The sequence below is a fragment of the Trichosurus vulpecula genome, chromosome 5, assembly GCF_011100635.1.
Source record: "Trichosurus vulpecula isolate mTriVul1 chromosome 5, mTriVul1.pri, whole genome shotgun sequence".
Taxonomy (NCBI): Eukaryota; Metazoa; Chordata; class Mammalia; order Diprotodontia; family Phalangeridae; genus Trichosurus; species Trichosurus vulpecula.
In genome coordinates, this window is record NC_050577.1 from 217,836,107 (window position 1) to 217,851,683 (window position 15,577).

Sequence of the window (15,577 nt, forward strand, 5' to 3'; positions counted from 1 at the left end):
AAAAAGAAATTGAACATGTCATCAGTGAGCTCTCAAAGAAAAAGTCCCCAGAACCAGAAGGATTCACAAGTGAATTCTACCAAACATTTAAGAACAATTAATTCCAATACTACATAAACTATTTGGAAAAATAGGCAAAAGAGTCCTAACAAATTCCTTTTATGTCACAAATATGGTGGATACCTAAACTAAGAAAAGTAAAAACTAAGTAAATATTTTTGCACATATAAGTCCTTTTCCTTTCACATTAATCTCTCTGGGATACAGACCTAGTAGTGGTATTGCTGTGTCAAAAAAAATATGAATACTTTTACAGCCCTTTGGGCTAGTTCCCAATTATTCTCCAGAATAGTTGGGCCAGTTCACTACTCTTCCAGAAGCTCATGAGTGTGCCTATTTTCTCTTATCCCCTCCAGCATTTGTCACTTCTGATAGGTATGAGGTGGTATTTCTCTATTCAACAATGATTTAGAGCATTTTTTCATATGACTATATTCATATGACTTTGATTTCCTCTTCTGAAAACTTCTAATTTATATCCTTTGACCATTTATCAAGTGGGGAATGACTCTTATTTTTATAAGATTGACTCAGTTCTATACTCAATATATATTTGAGAAATGAGGCCTTTATCCGATAAACTTGCTGTGATTTTTTAAATATTACTTCATTATCTGAATTACTTTTTAGCATAATTTCCCTTATTATCTCTTTTAATTAGGGCTATTTTTAATTCTGCTTTGTCTGAGATCATTATTGCTACCCCAGCCTTTTTTACTTCAGCTAAGGCATACTAGATTCTGCTCCAGCCCTTTATTTTCACTCTGTGTGTGTCCATCTGTTTCAAATGTGTCTCTTATAAATAATGTATCATTGGATTCTGGTTTCTCATCCATTCTTCTATCTGCTTCCATTTTATGGATAAGCTCATCCCATTCAGTCCACAGTTACTATTAATTCTGTGTTTCCCTCCATCTCATTTTTTCTATTTCTTCCTCTCTCATTCTTTTTATTCTGTCCCTCATCAAAAGTATATTTTGTTTCTAACCATTGACTCCTTTAATCTGCCCTCCCTTCTTATTTCCCTATACAACTGACTGTGTATTTGTGGGGGGTGTGGGTGTTGGTGTGGGTGTGAGGGTGTGTGTATAGATATATAGATATATATTCCCCCTTTGAACCAATTCCAATGAGAATGAAGTTCAAGCATGGCCCTCCACCCCTTCCCCATTTTCCCCTCCAACATAAAAGCTCTTCCTTACACACCTCTCTTAAGTGAGAAAAATTTCCCATTCTACTTCTCCCTTCTCCCTTCTCCCAGTGCATTTCTCTTTCTCACCCCTTCTTTTTTATATCTTTCCAACATAATCAACTCACATCCCTGACCTCCGTCTATGTAAACTCCTTTGCTAAAGTTAATGACAAAGTTCTTATGAGTTACATGCATCATCTTCCCATATAGGAATGTGAATACTTTACTTTTGTTGAGTCCCTTATGATTACTCTTTCATGTTTACCTTTTTATGCTCCACTTCAGTCTTGTATTTGAATGTCAAATTTTCTATTCAGCTCTGATCTTTTCATCAGGAATGCTTGAAAGTTCTCTATTTAATTTAATATACATTTCCCCCTGGAGGATTACACTCGGTTTTGCTAGTTAGGTTATTCTTGCTTACGATCCTAGTTCCTTTGCCTTCTGAAATACCATATTCCAAGCCCTATGCTCCTTTAACATGGAAGCTGCTCAATCTTTTGTGATCTTGACTGTGGTTCCATGATATTTGAATTGTTTCTGGCTCCTTGAAGTATTTTCCCTTTGACCTGGCTCTGGAATTTGGCCACAATATTCCTGTGAGTTTATAGTTTGGGATTTCTTTCAGGAGGCAATCAGTGGATTCTTTCAATTTTTATTTTAGCCTCTGGATCTAAGATATCAAGGCAGTTTTCTTTTATATTTTCTTGAAATATGATTTCTAAGCTCTTTCTTTGACCATGGCTTTCAAGTAGTCCAATAATTCTTAAATTATCTCTCCTCAATTTACTTTCCAGGTCATTTATTTTTCTGAGGAGATATTTTGCATTTCCTTCTATTTTTTTCGTTCTTTTGACTTTGTTTTATTGTTTCTTGATGTCTCATGTGGTCTCACCTTCCACTTGCCCAATTCTAATTTTTAAAGAATTATTTTCTTCAGTGAGATTTTGTGCCTCTTTTTCCATGTAGCCAATTCTGTTTTTTAAGGTGTTGTTTCCTTCAGTACTTTTTGTGTCTGTTTTATAAAGCTGTTAATTCTCTTTACATAATTTTTTTGCATCACTCTCATTTCTTTTCCCAATTTTTTCTCTGCCATTCTTATCTCTTTAACTCTCCCAGGAATTCTTACTGGTTTTGGGTCCAATTAGCATTTTCTTCGAGGTATTTTTGTAGCAGCCTTCACATCGTTATTCTCTTCTGGTTTTTTGTTTTGGTGTTCCCTGCCACTGTGGTAGGTTTTTATAGTCAAATTCTTTTTTTTCATTGTTGTCTGCTTCCAGCCTATTTCTTGACTTTGAACTTAATCATTAAGTTGGGTTCTGCTTACCTGGGAATGGGGAGGCACTGTCCCAAGCTTCAGGCTTTTTCATGCTGCTGTTTTCACAGCTAATTCCGAGTTTTCAGTGCTTCAAGGTGGTATGATCCAGGGAGAGGTATGGTCGCTGCTCTCTTGGTCTGTGCTCTGGTCTTTACCCAGGAAGGACCCATCATCCCCTATAGCTACAGGTGCTCCTCTCTGCTCTGGAACTGCAACCCAGAACTGCTTATTGGCAGTCAAGTTGTCAGTCAGTGTTGGTTGTACCAAGTGCCAGAAAAGCATCCCCCGTAATCTCTTTCTAACCAGCTGTCTGCCACCCTACCCCCCACCATCTCGGGGCTGGGAGCTCTTGAAGCTGCTGTTCCTACTGTGGCCACTACTGCCATGGCCATGTAGGGGGGCTCTGGACAGCCCCCCATCCTGGTGTCACAGATTTCTCCAGTGGACTCCTAAGTTTTCTTACACTGGAAAAATGTCTCACCTCAACCCTTTGTTGGCTCTCCTGCTCCAAAGTTTGATTTGAGGCATTATTTTAAAGTTGTTTGTGGGGAATGCTGAGAAAGTTCAGCTGGATAGCTGCCTCTAATCTGCCATCTTGACTCCCTTGCAGATACTTGAGCAATAGATTGTGCATAGGTGCTCCAAAGATTAACTGAGCAAAGTTACTTCCTAGCTGTGTGACCTTGGGTAAGTTGCGTTCCTTCCTCTGGGTCTCCTTTTAAGTGCCTACTATGTTCTAGACACTGTGCTAAGTGCTAGGGATACAAAAGAGAAAAAGAAAGACAGTCTCTCCCCTCAAAGAGCTTATAATGTAACTGGGGGAAGATAGCACACAAAAATTATGATCTTTTGTTCTCTAAGGTACTTACCAGCTCTGAACATTTATGTTTGTTATATTGTATTGATATGCTTCCTCATTTTATAGATAAGAAAACTGAGATTCAGAGATGGAAAGTAAATTGCCCATGTCACAGAGCAAGTTAGTATCATAAGAGGGATCAGACCCTGCATCATCTGAGGGTTGATACAGTGCCTTTCTCCACTAGAGACACAGTTCTTCCCACAGTGAAAAGAAAGAAAAAATAATTTACAAAAATGTCATATTAACCTAAGAAGAACATGATCTCCCTAAAAGAGAGAGGACTATTTGCAAAAAAAAAAAATTATAATGATAAACAACAACAAATACCATAAGAAAAAAAATATTTCACTGAAGATTCGCCTTCATGAAGTCTATTTTCTTCACCTGCTTTATTAGTATCACTGAATGATGGCATTTCCAAGCTGCAAGGGATCTTAAAGGCCACCTGGATCAATCCTTTCTCATCCATTTTAAAGATGAGAAAATTGAAGCCTAGGTAGGTAAGTGACTTTTCTAAGTTCAGAGTGATATATAGAAAGGGTATGGATTGGGAATAAGAAGACCTAGGTTTTAGCTTTGCCTCTAAGTCACTGTAACCTTGGAAAAATCACTGAAAGCAAATCATTTTTTTTCAAACGATTAAAGAGTAACTCTCAGGGATGGGGAAAAGGGCATAGAAGACATAAAGAGGGGGTAGCATCACCCTCCTTTCTCTGTTTTGGGGGGATGCTGTTTTTCTGTCATTTTTCAGTAGTGAGAGACTTTTCATGACCCCATTTGGAGTTTTCTTGACAAAGATACTGGAGTAGTTTGCCTTTTCCTTAAAAGAAATGGTTATTCCTCTCTCATATTAATAGCTAATTATTGAAACTGGGGAGACCCAAGTTTTTTCCCTGTTCTATTGCCTTGTCCAATCTCTCAAGGGCAGGGCTGATGGAAGATAGGATTAACATTCTCCTTATTCTGGGTACTGCTACTCCACCAACTAGATCAGATTTCTAATCTAAGGTGAAACTCCCTTCTTCTCAGGCTTGAGTGGGAGATAAATTCTTTGTATAGATTGTCCAAGGCTGAGTAACTTAGAAAATAAATGATACAATGAAAGTTCAGGTCTAGCCCTTCATTGTAATATTCATTCTCTCATTAATTATTAACCAATCAGAGTTGGTTGCCACCCTTGGGAACATCCCTCTTCCAATGGGCATATAAGTGATGAGCCTGCCACTGTGATTGTCTTTGGTCTACGAGAGAGACAGACAAACTACGATCCAAACCTGCTGGCATTATTAATAAAATGATTAAATTACCCAGGAATTATGTCTCTCAAACCTTTTTAAACTCTTCTCCAACTCACATGATAGATGAGGAAACCCAGGCAAGCAGGGTTAAGTCACTTACTCATTATGGTCACACAGCTAGTTAAGTATCGATTTGCCAGATTTGAACTCAGGAAGATGAGTCTTCCTGACTCCAGGCCTGGTGCTCTATGCACTACACCACCTGAGAACTGAAGCCCAAAGAAGAGTAGTGAGAAGAAATTCAGAGTCCCAGAGAGAACTATCAGAAATCACAAGACAACATCTTCCCTGGCATATATCTTTTACATAAAATGGGAGTTTTCAGTACAAAAACCTTTGCTTTAAAGGAAAACATTTTTTCAACAGGAAACACTTGTTAAAAAAGACACAAATGCTTAAAAGACTGCAATCAAATCAACCATTTCCTTCTAGGTTCTTTAGCTATTTTGCAAATGGAAGGGAAATGGATAGGGAGGGGCGATTGGGCTTCCATTGGGAGAGGGGCTGGTGGGGAATGAAAAGAGGTGTTAGTGCTGCCTACCACAAAGGCTTTTGCAAAACACTGCTTCAGTCAAAACACAAAAGCTTTTTAGGAAATATCTGGACCTCTTAATAATGGCTCAGAGTATACGTTTTAAAAACATAATACAAAGTCTCCAAGAAGCCAAAGGTGATTACTTTCCTATATTTTACAGCCTCTTAAATCTGCCCAGCAGCTGAACCCTTCTCTGTGTGTAATCTTCCCCATCAGCATATAAACTCTTAGAGACCACAAACAGTCTTGGTTTTCTACCTGTCTCCATAGTACTTGGCACATAGCAAGCATTTAATAAACATTTTTCCATTCCATCCTTAGCTGAAATTAAGGAGGCATTTCCTTCACAAAATTAGGTGATGTGAATACTGGTTTCCAAAAAGGCAATTCAAGATCCAATACCAGCAAAATCTTGAAATATCGACTTTTTAAAATTCTTTCTAGTCTACTTAAATCATGTACTTATATTTTTACAATCTCTTTAAATAATAGATTCCAGATTATAAAACCTAATACTATTTTTTCGTGGAGCAGACGTAATTTTACAACTGTACAGTGCTCTCTTTACCAATGCAGACTGGCACTTTCTTAACCATTTACATGTTAATATTAATAATCATTTACAGATTTTATACTCAAGTCTGTCTACTAAATTATGGAGATGTTGCAACTCGTGTCCATGGAGAGAATACACCACACTAATGAAATTACACCCAATTAATTGAATCCATTGAATTAAGTATTTACTAAATGTCTCACCCTTTGTCCCAGACATCCCACTGCTAGGCCTATAAACTGCAAAGAGGCCAAAGACAGAAAAAATTAGTTGTCATAAACACCAAAATAGTCATAGGGTCCTCTTGTGGTAGAAAAGAACTGGAAATAAAATAGATGTCCATTAATTGGGAGATAGCTAAACAAACTGGGGTACATGAATGTAATACACAATAAGATACAATTAATATGAAGGATTTATAGAGAAACTTAGGAAAATTTATATGAACTGATTCAGAGAGCCTGGAAAATAATATACACATTAACTACAATAATGTAAATGGAAAGAACACAATAACAAAACTGAACACCATGTAATGACAATAGCCAAGAATATCATGTAGGCATCTCAAACCCAACACCATCTTTCTGCAAAAACTATTCTCTTTTTCTGAACTTCCTTATCATCATCAAGACGTCCATCATACTTCCGGTCACCCAATATATTGATTCAATATTAGAAAGCTTTCACTAAAACTAAAAAAATTCTGATTTTTCTCAAGGTAACACAGGTAATTATAGGCAGAGTTGGTTCAGAACTCAGGTTCAGAATTTAGGGCTCATTCTATTCTCATCTCCACACTCATACCTTCCCCTCCTCTTCTCTTTGTAAGGGTATTTAACATATATAATGAATGTGACCTATAAAAACCACACTCTTACAGTATCATCTAAGTCTTACAATTTCCAGAGGGACTGGCATTCAAAGCCTTCCACCAATGGGATCCAGTCTATCTTTCCAATCTTATACTCTCCCTAGCATACTCTTACACTCCAGCCAAACTAGACTATTTACTTTTCCCAGCGTACCTCACTTCACGTTTTTACCAATATTTATGACACATTCACTCACCATTTCAACCGACATCCTACCTATCCTTCAAGGTCCAACTCAGATGCCATGTCCTCCATTACAACTTCCTTGATCACCTATCAGAGAGGACCTCCACTCCCTTCAAAGTCTCACAGCACTCAGTGCATATTATTTTTGTATCTCTGTGCCTAGAAAAGTACCTTGCACATAATAGGAACCTGACTGATATTTGTTGAATTAAATTGAACTAGACATGGAAGTCAATTTCATAACTTGGTCCCCTTTATACTTTTCTATTCTTCACCTATCTTACTACCACCTTCACTCACTCTTCAATCCAGGGACACAAGTATCCTTCCTCCTCCTTACCCAAGACCCTCCACCTCCCAACTACAGGCATTTTTACTGGTTGTTTGCCATACCTGGAACTCTCCCTTCTTCATCTCTGCCTCCTGGCTTCCCTGGCTTCCTTTATACCTCAGCTAAAACCCTACCTTCTACAAGAAACCATCTCAGACCTCCTTCACCTTAGTGTCTTTCTTCTGAGATCACTCCAAATTTATACTGTATAAGTCTCCTTTGTACGTAGTTGCTTGCATTTTGTCTCTTCCATTAGACTGTGAGTTCCTCAAAGGCGGCAACTGTTTTCTTCTTTTGTCTTTGTTCATTGTTGTGGGTTTTTGGTTGGGTTTGATTTTTTTGTTTTGTTTTGGCCTTTATTTGTATCCCCAGCACTTAGCACAATAGCTGGCACAGAGCAGGTGCCTAATACATGCTAGTTGACTTAACCACAGTAATATGAAGACATGAGAAACTTGGGTTGGGGGAAATGGAATGGGGGAAATGGAAGCCTACTTTGCCTACTCAAAATAAAAATCAGTCTAGGAGGGGAAGACCCCCAGGATTTCTGGCCAGAACAGAAACAATTGCTATTTACACTCACTCTGATCCATCAAAACCCAATGACCAAGCAAGGCTTGGGCTGGGACCTATTATTGGCATTAATAGGTGTACAACAGGAAGACCAAGGAAGACAAGAAGCCTATCTCTTGTCAGTCTTACCTCCAGTAACTTGAAATCCTGGAGGGGATCTTCCTCAAATAATATCAGAGCTTTTTGCATCAAGAAGATTGCTTTGGATATTCGATTCTTGTTGATTTTTTTCAGTATGTATGATTCTGTAAAACAAAACACTCAATTCAGGTAGGATTGTGTGAAAACATTCTTCTATCAAAACTGGATCAATGCCCTGTCCAAGTCTACATAATGTATATCCAACTGTGTTCATATTTTACCTGTGAAATAACTAGTGCTGGCAGACCCTTTTGTACTTTGACCTTCTTTGGATTTCTGGAGAGGAGAGTCCCAAGCTGAAAAAAGAAGACGACTCACCATTAGGGTTAGGTCTATGTCTGAAAAAGTCATCATTTTCTAGAACAAGCATCTAAAAATCACAGGAGATATGTCATGTTCCCCTTTGGCAGGCCAGTGAAGCTTGTGAGCTCCTTCTTAGAATCATGTTAGGAAACGCATAAAATAAAATATAGAGTATTGCAAAAGGTAACAATTATGTTGAAAAACAGTTATCTGTACTGAGGGGCAGAGCCAAGATGGCTGCATGAAAACAGCATCTTACCAGAGCTCTCTCACAAGTTCTGTCAGATTCCTATAAACAAGTGAATTTGAGCAGATTTGAGAGAGTTAGAAACCATGAGAAGTTTGAGTGGGGCAAATTTCCCAGCCAGGAGAGTCTGAAAGGCCGAAGGAATGAATCTGTGGGCTAGGAGAGCGCTTGGCATGCGGAGCTGCGCCAGACCAAAGCGGAAGCGGCCAGCCGGGAAACCCACGTGGGAGACAGGCCGGGAGAAAGCTGGGCGCCGGAAACCAGTGGAGATCCCCAGGCTTCCCAACACAGGACGGCACCCTGTGGAAGCGAGGAGAGGCAGTGCAACACCACCTACTGTGAGATAATCAACTCCTGAGGCTTGCAGTCCTAAGGTATGAAACACTTCTTGAACTTCCAGGAGACATAATGGTCAGGTAAATCCCTCCCCTCCCCACCTAGAGAATTCCTCAGGAAAAAAAAAATGCTGGAATAGAGGAGACAGAAGTGGGGCTTCAGTGGCCTAGTAGTGGGAGTACCTGAGTCCCAGAGGGGCAGAGCCAGCAGGGGTCAACACCAGGAGCCCAGACGTACTCTTGCTCTCCCAGGGGAAGCGCCAGACACCCAGCTCAAACAACAAAGACCTGAGACCATTGCTGAAGAGCAACAGGGCTGGAGAACAACCCCAGGGGAAGAGGAGATTTCGGGCAGCCAGACCCCCTCCCCCACACCTCAGGAAACTGAAGGCTATAATTCACAAAGCCAACAACGAGACTCACAATCCCCAGAATAAGAAAGCTGGGACAGAGAGCCCTGAGCCCCAAAAGCAGATATTTATTGTAAAGCCAGGAAAAGGCTAACCAACATGAAGAACACAAAAATACTGAGGACCATTGACTCTTTTTATGGAGACAGGCATGATCAAAATACCAATTTGGAAGAGGATAAAAATGACACTATACTCACATCTGATAACTCAAAAGGTAGTGTGAACTGGTCTCAAGCCCAAAAAGCATTACTGGAAGAGCTAAAGGAGGATTTTAAAAACCAAATTAGGGAGGTAAAAGAAAAAATGGAAAAAATGGGAAAAAAATGGAAAAAATGGAAAAAAAAATCCACTGACGAAATCAAGGCCCTAAAGAATAAGATTGGCAAAATGGCTATGGAGATTCAGAATCTAAATAGAGAAAATGAGACCCTGAGAGGTAAAATCAACCAATTGGAAAAGGAAACTCAAAAGCAAAATGAAGATAGTAACTCATTAAAAATTAGAGTTGAACAAGTGGAAGCTAATGATTCTATGAAGCATGAAGAAGTAGTAAAACAAAATGTAAAGAATGAAAAAATAGAAAAAAATGTGAAATATCTGATTGGGAAAACAACTGACCTGGAAAAAAGATCCAGGAGAAACAATTTAAGAGTTACTGGTCTATCGGAAATTATCAAAGACAACTGCCCAGAGGTCCTAGAAGCACAGAATTCACCGATCACCCCCTGAAAGAGATCCCAAACTGAAAACTCCAACACATATTATAGCCAAATTTCAGAATTACAAAATCAAGGAGAAAATACTGCAAGCAGCTAAAAAGAAATAATTCAAATATTGTGGAACTACAGGCAGGATCACGCAGGATCTTTCAGCTTCCACTTTAAAAGACAGGAGAAACTGGAATATGATATTCCGAAGGGCAAAGGAGCTGGAACTACAACCAAGGATCAACTACCCAGCAAAATTAAGCATAATTTTTCAGGGAAGGAGATGGACATTCAGTGAAATAAGGGAATTCCAGACCTTCCTGATGAAAAGGCCAGAACTCAATGGAAAATTTGATTTCCAAATACAAAACTCAAGAGAGACATAAAAAGGTAAACAGGGGGAAAATCCCCCACAAACCTTATTAATCAATAAGGGCAAATTATTTGCATCTTTATATAGAATTACATCATCTTATGTATGTTTTATATTTATACATATATATGTCAATCTTGAGAATAGTACAGCTATCGTGACAATTGAAAGGGATACACATAGACTGTGAACATCTGTATAAAATAACTGATTTAAGGATAAAAAACATAATTAAGAGATGTAAAGGGAGGGCTTTGAGAGAAGAGGTAAGGAGGTAGTAGAAAAGGGTAAATTACACCAAATGAAAAGGCACAAAAACACATTTTAGTAGAGAGAAAGAAGGGAGGGAGAAGAACAGTATTTGATCTTTACTGTCATCTGATCTGGTTCAAGAAGGGAATAACATACCCCGATAAGTATAGAAATCTAACTTGTCCTACAGGAAGTAGGAGGGGAAAGGGGGAAAAAAGGGAGGGGGGTGGTCAGAAGGGAGGGGAGAAGTAGCAAGTGGGAAATGGTAAGACAAGGGAGGTGAATAAAGAGGGAGGGTAAACTGAGGAAGGCAGCAGTCAAAAGCAAAACTTTGTTGAGGAGTGGAAGGGGAAAGGGAGAAATAAAAACATAAACAGGGAAATAGGATGGAGAAAAAGACACAGATAGAAATCATAACTGTGAATGTGAATGCGATGAACTCTCCCATAAAACAGAAGCAGATAGCAGAATGGATTAAAAACCATAATCCTACAATACGCTGTTTACAAGAAACACATTTGAAATAGGGGGATACACACAGGGTAAAGGTAAAAGGCTGGAGTAAAATATATTGTGCTTCAGCTAAAGTAAAAAAAGCAGGTGTAGCAATCCTAATCTCAGACAAAGCAAAAGTAAAGATAGATTTAATTAAAAGAGATAAGGAAGGACACTACATCCTGCTAAAAGGCACCATAAACAATGAAGCAATATCATTGTTTAACATTTATGCACCAAGTGGTATGGCATGCAAATTCTTAGAGGAGAGGTTAAGGGAGTTACAGGAAGAAATAGACAGCAAAACTATAATATTGGGAGACTTCGACCTTCCCCTTTCTGAACTTGATAAATCTAACCTCAAAATAAATAAGAAAGAAGTTAAAGAAGTGAACAGAATTTTAGAAAAGGCAGATATGATAGACCTCTGGAGAAAACTAAATGGGGATAAAAAGGAATATACTTTCTTCTCAGCGGTACATGGCACATACTCAAAAATTGACCATGTACTAGGGCATAAAAACCTCACAATCCAGTGCAGAAAGGCAGAAGTAGTCAAAGCATACTTTTCAGATCATGATGCAATAAGAATTATTTGTAATAAAGAACCATGGAAAAATAAGCTAAAAATTAATTGGAAACTAAATAATCTAATTCTAAAGAATGAGTGGGCCAAATCAGAGAAACAATTAATAACTTCATTCAAGAGAATGACAATGATGAGACAACATACCAAAACTTATGGGATGCAGCAAAAGCAGTTCTTAGGGTAAGTTTTATATCTCTAAATGCTTACATGAATAAAATAGGGGAAAAGGAGATCAATGATTTGGGCATACAACTGAAAAAGCTAGAAAAAGAACAAATTTAAAATCCCCAATTAAATGCCAAATTAGAAATACTGAAAATCAAAGGAGAGATTAATAAAATTTAAATCAAGAAAACTATTGAATTAATAAATAAAACAAAGAGCTGGTTTTATGAAAAAACCAATAAAATTGATACACCTTTGGTCAATTTGACTAAAAAAAAGAAAAAAGAAAATCAAATTACCTGTATCAAAAATGAAAAGGGTGAGTTTACCTCTAATGAAGAGGAAATCAAAACAATAATTAGGAATTATTTTGCCCAATTATATGCCCACAAATTTGACAACCTTAGAGATATGGATGAATATCTACAAAAACATAAATTGCCCAGGTTGACAGAAAAGGAAGTAAAATTTCTAAATAACCCCATCTCAGAAAAAGAAATTGAGCAAGCCATCAATGAACTCCCTAGGAAAAAATCTCCAGGGCCAGATGGTTTTACATGTGAATTCTATCAAACATTTAAAGAACAATTAATTCCTATACTTTGTAGACTATTTGGGAAAATAGGTGAAGAAGGAGTCCTACCAAATTCTCTTTATGATACAAATATGGTACTAATACCCAAACCAGGTAGAGTCAAAACAGAGAAAGAAAATTATAGACCGATTTCCCTAACGAATATTGATGCAAAAATTTTAAATAAAATATTAGCAAAAGAATTGCAGCAACTTGTCACCAGAATAATACACTATGACCAGGTAGGATTTATTCCAGGAATGCAAGTCTGGTTCAATATTAGGAAAACGATTAGCATAATTGATCATATCAACAACAAAACTAGCAGAAACCATATGATCATCTCAATAGATGCAGAAAAAGCCTTTGACAAAATACAACACCCATTCCTATTAAAAACACTAGAAAGCATAGGAATAAATGGAACCTTCCTTAAAATTATAAATAGCATCTACCTAAAACCATCAACAAGCATTATTCATAATGGGGATAAGCTAGATGCATTCCCAATAAGATCAGGGATGAAACAAGGATGTCCATTATCACCCCTACTATTCAATTTGGTACTAGAAACATTAGCTGTAGCAATAAGAGAAGAAAAAGAAATTGAAGGAATTAGAATAGGTAAAGAAGAAGCTAAATTATCACTTTTTGCAGATGATATGATGATTTACTTAGAGAATCCTAGAGAATCAAGTAAAAAACAACTTGAAATAATAAACTACTTTACCAAAGTTGCAGGATATAAAATAAACCCACATAAATCCTCACCATTCCTATACATTACTAACAAAGCCCAACAGCAAGAGATAGAAACAGAAATTCCATTCAAAGTCACTGTAGACACTATAAAATATTTGGGAGTTTATCTGCCAAGACAAACCCAGGGCCTATATGAACATAACTATGAAACGCTTTCCACACGAATAAAGTCAGACCTAAATAAATGGAATAATATCAGTTGCTCATGATTAAGCCGAGCTAATACAACAAAAATGACAATTTTACCTAAATTAATCTATTCAGTGCCATTCCTATTGAACTACCAAAAAATTATTTTACAGAGCTGGATAAAATAATAACAAAATTCATCTGGAAGAACAAGAGGTCTAGAATATCTAGGGTATTAATGAAAAGAAATGCTAGAGAAGGTGTCCTAGCCATACCAGATATTAAACTGTACTATAGAGCAGCAGTCATCAAAACTACCCAGTACTGGCTAAGAAACGGAGTTGTGGATCAGTGGAATAGGATAGGTACACAAGATGGAGAAGTCAACGACTATAGCAATCTACTCTTTGATAAACCCAAAAAATTCAGCTTCTGGGCTAAGAATTCACTATTTCACAAAAACTGCTGGGAAAATTGGAAAATGGTAGGGCAGAAACTAGGCATAGACCAATATCTTACACCATATACCAAAATAAAGTCAAAATGGGTTCATGATTTAAGAATAAAGGCTTAAACTATAAGCAGTTTGGGAGAGCAAGGAATAGTTTACCTATCAGATTTATGGAAAAGAAAAGAATTCATGACACAACAAGAGACAGAGAGCATTACAAAATGCAGAATGGATAATTTTGATTATGTTAAATTGAAACGTTTTTGTACAAAAAAAGCCAATGCAACAAAGATTAGGAGGGAAGCAGAAAATTGGGAGAAAATCTTTACAACTAATGTCTCTGATAAAGGCCTCATCTCTAAAATACACAGGGAACTGAGCCAAATTTGTAGGAATACAAGTCATTCCCCAATTGAGAAATGGTCAAAGGATATGAACAGGCAGTTTTCAGAGGAAGAAATTAAATATATCTATAGGCATATGAAAAAACACTCGAAATCACTACTGATTAGAGAAATGCAAATCAAAACAACTCTTAGATACCATCTCTCTCTTGTCAGATTAGCTAAAATAACAAAACAGGAAAATGATAAATGCCGGAGAGGATGTAGGAAAATCAGAACATTGTTACATTGCTGGTGGAGTTGTGAACTGATCCAGCCATTTTGGAGAGCAATTTGGAACTATGCCCAAAGGGCTATAAAAATGTTCATACCCTTTGACCCAGCAATATCACTCTTAGGGTTGTATCCCAAAGAGATCACACAAGTGGGAAAGGGACCCATATATACAAAAATATTTATAGCGGCTCTTTTTGTAGTAGCTAAGAATTGGAAATCAAAGGGATGCCCATCAATTGGGGAATGGCTGAACAAGCTGTGGTATATGAAGGTAATGGAATACTATTGTGCTATAAGAAATGGGAATGATATGGACTTCATAACAACCTGGAAAAACCTACACAACATAATGCTGAGTGAGCAGAGCAGAGCCAGGAGAACATTACACACAATCACAGATATATGGATTCTGTGATGACTAACCCTGACAGACTTTGCTCTTCTCAGCAACACAATATGCAGAGACAGCTCCAAAGGACTCACGATGGAGAGTGCTATCTACATCCAGATAAAGAACTATGAAGTATGAATGCAGATCGAGGCACGCTCCATGCTCGCCTTTTTCTCCCCCCTTCCTTTTTTTTCTCTCTCTTTTGTATTTGTTGTTGGGTTGTGTTTTTTTGGGGGGGGGGTTCTGTTTCTTCTTTCTCATGATTCATTCCATTGGACATAATTCTTCTCCACAACTTGACTAGTATGTAAATTAATTCCATGCGAAGTTATACATGGAAGTTATATGGGATTCCATGCCATCTTGGGGAGGGAGGGGTGGAGGAAGGGAAGAAAATCTGGAACTCAAAATTATGTAGAACCATATGTTGCAAACTAAAAACAAAAAGAAAAAATATATTTAAAAAAAAGAAAAAGAAAAACAGTTATCAACATATTAAAAAAAAAAGTTCACAGGATCCTAGGTTAAGAGTCCCCAAGCCACAGATTTTTAAAATACTAGTTCTTCCATCATACTTCCCCTGCTTTTCCCAACTAATAGAAAGGACAATTAATTTGGCAGCTGATTTCTGCTGCTGTATGGGCTGTGGGCTTATTTATGCCTCACCTTATTTTCCTAGTATATAACTAAATCTAAAAGGCAAAATTTAATTTTTACCTTACATCTTAAATATACCAATGACCTGATTGGAGCTCTCCCTCCTGCTTTATGAAATAGGGGGTCCTACCGCAAAACACACACACACACACACACACACACACACACACACACACACACGCACAGA

The 15,577-nt window shown here is 37.6% G+C and overlaps 1 protein-coding gene across 1 annotated transcript in view; it reads right to left on the reverse strand.

Moving 5' to 3' along the window:
• The window catches only part of CFAP54 (cilia and flagella associated protein 54), a 303,572-nt gene that overhangs the window by 216,627 nt on the left and 71,368 nt on the right, over positions 1–15,577 (reverse strand). Inside the window, exons 20-21 of the mRNA XM_036760711.1 lie at positions 8,149–8,223; positions 7,916–8,031 (exon numbers count right to left, since the gene is read on the reverse strand). Of these exons, the coding sequence (XP_036616606.1) occupies positions 7,916–8,031; positions 8,149–8,223 (191 nt within the window). The remainder of the gene's footprint in view (positions 1–7,915; positions 8,032–8,148; positions 8,224–15,577) is intronic.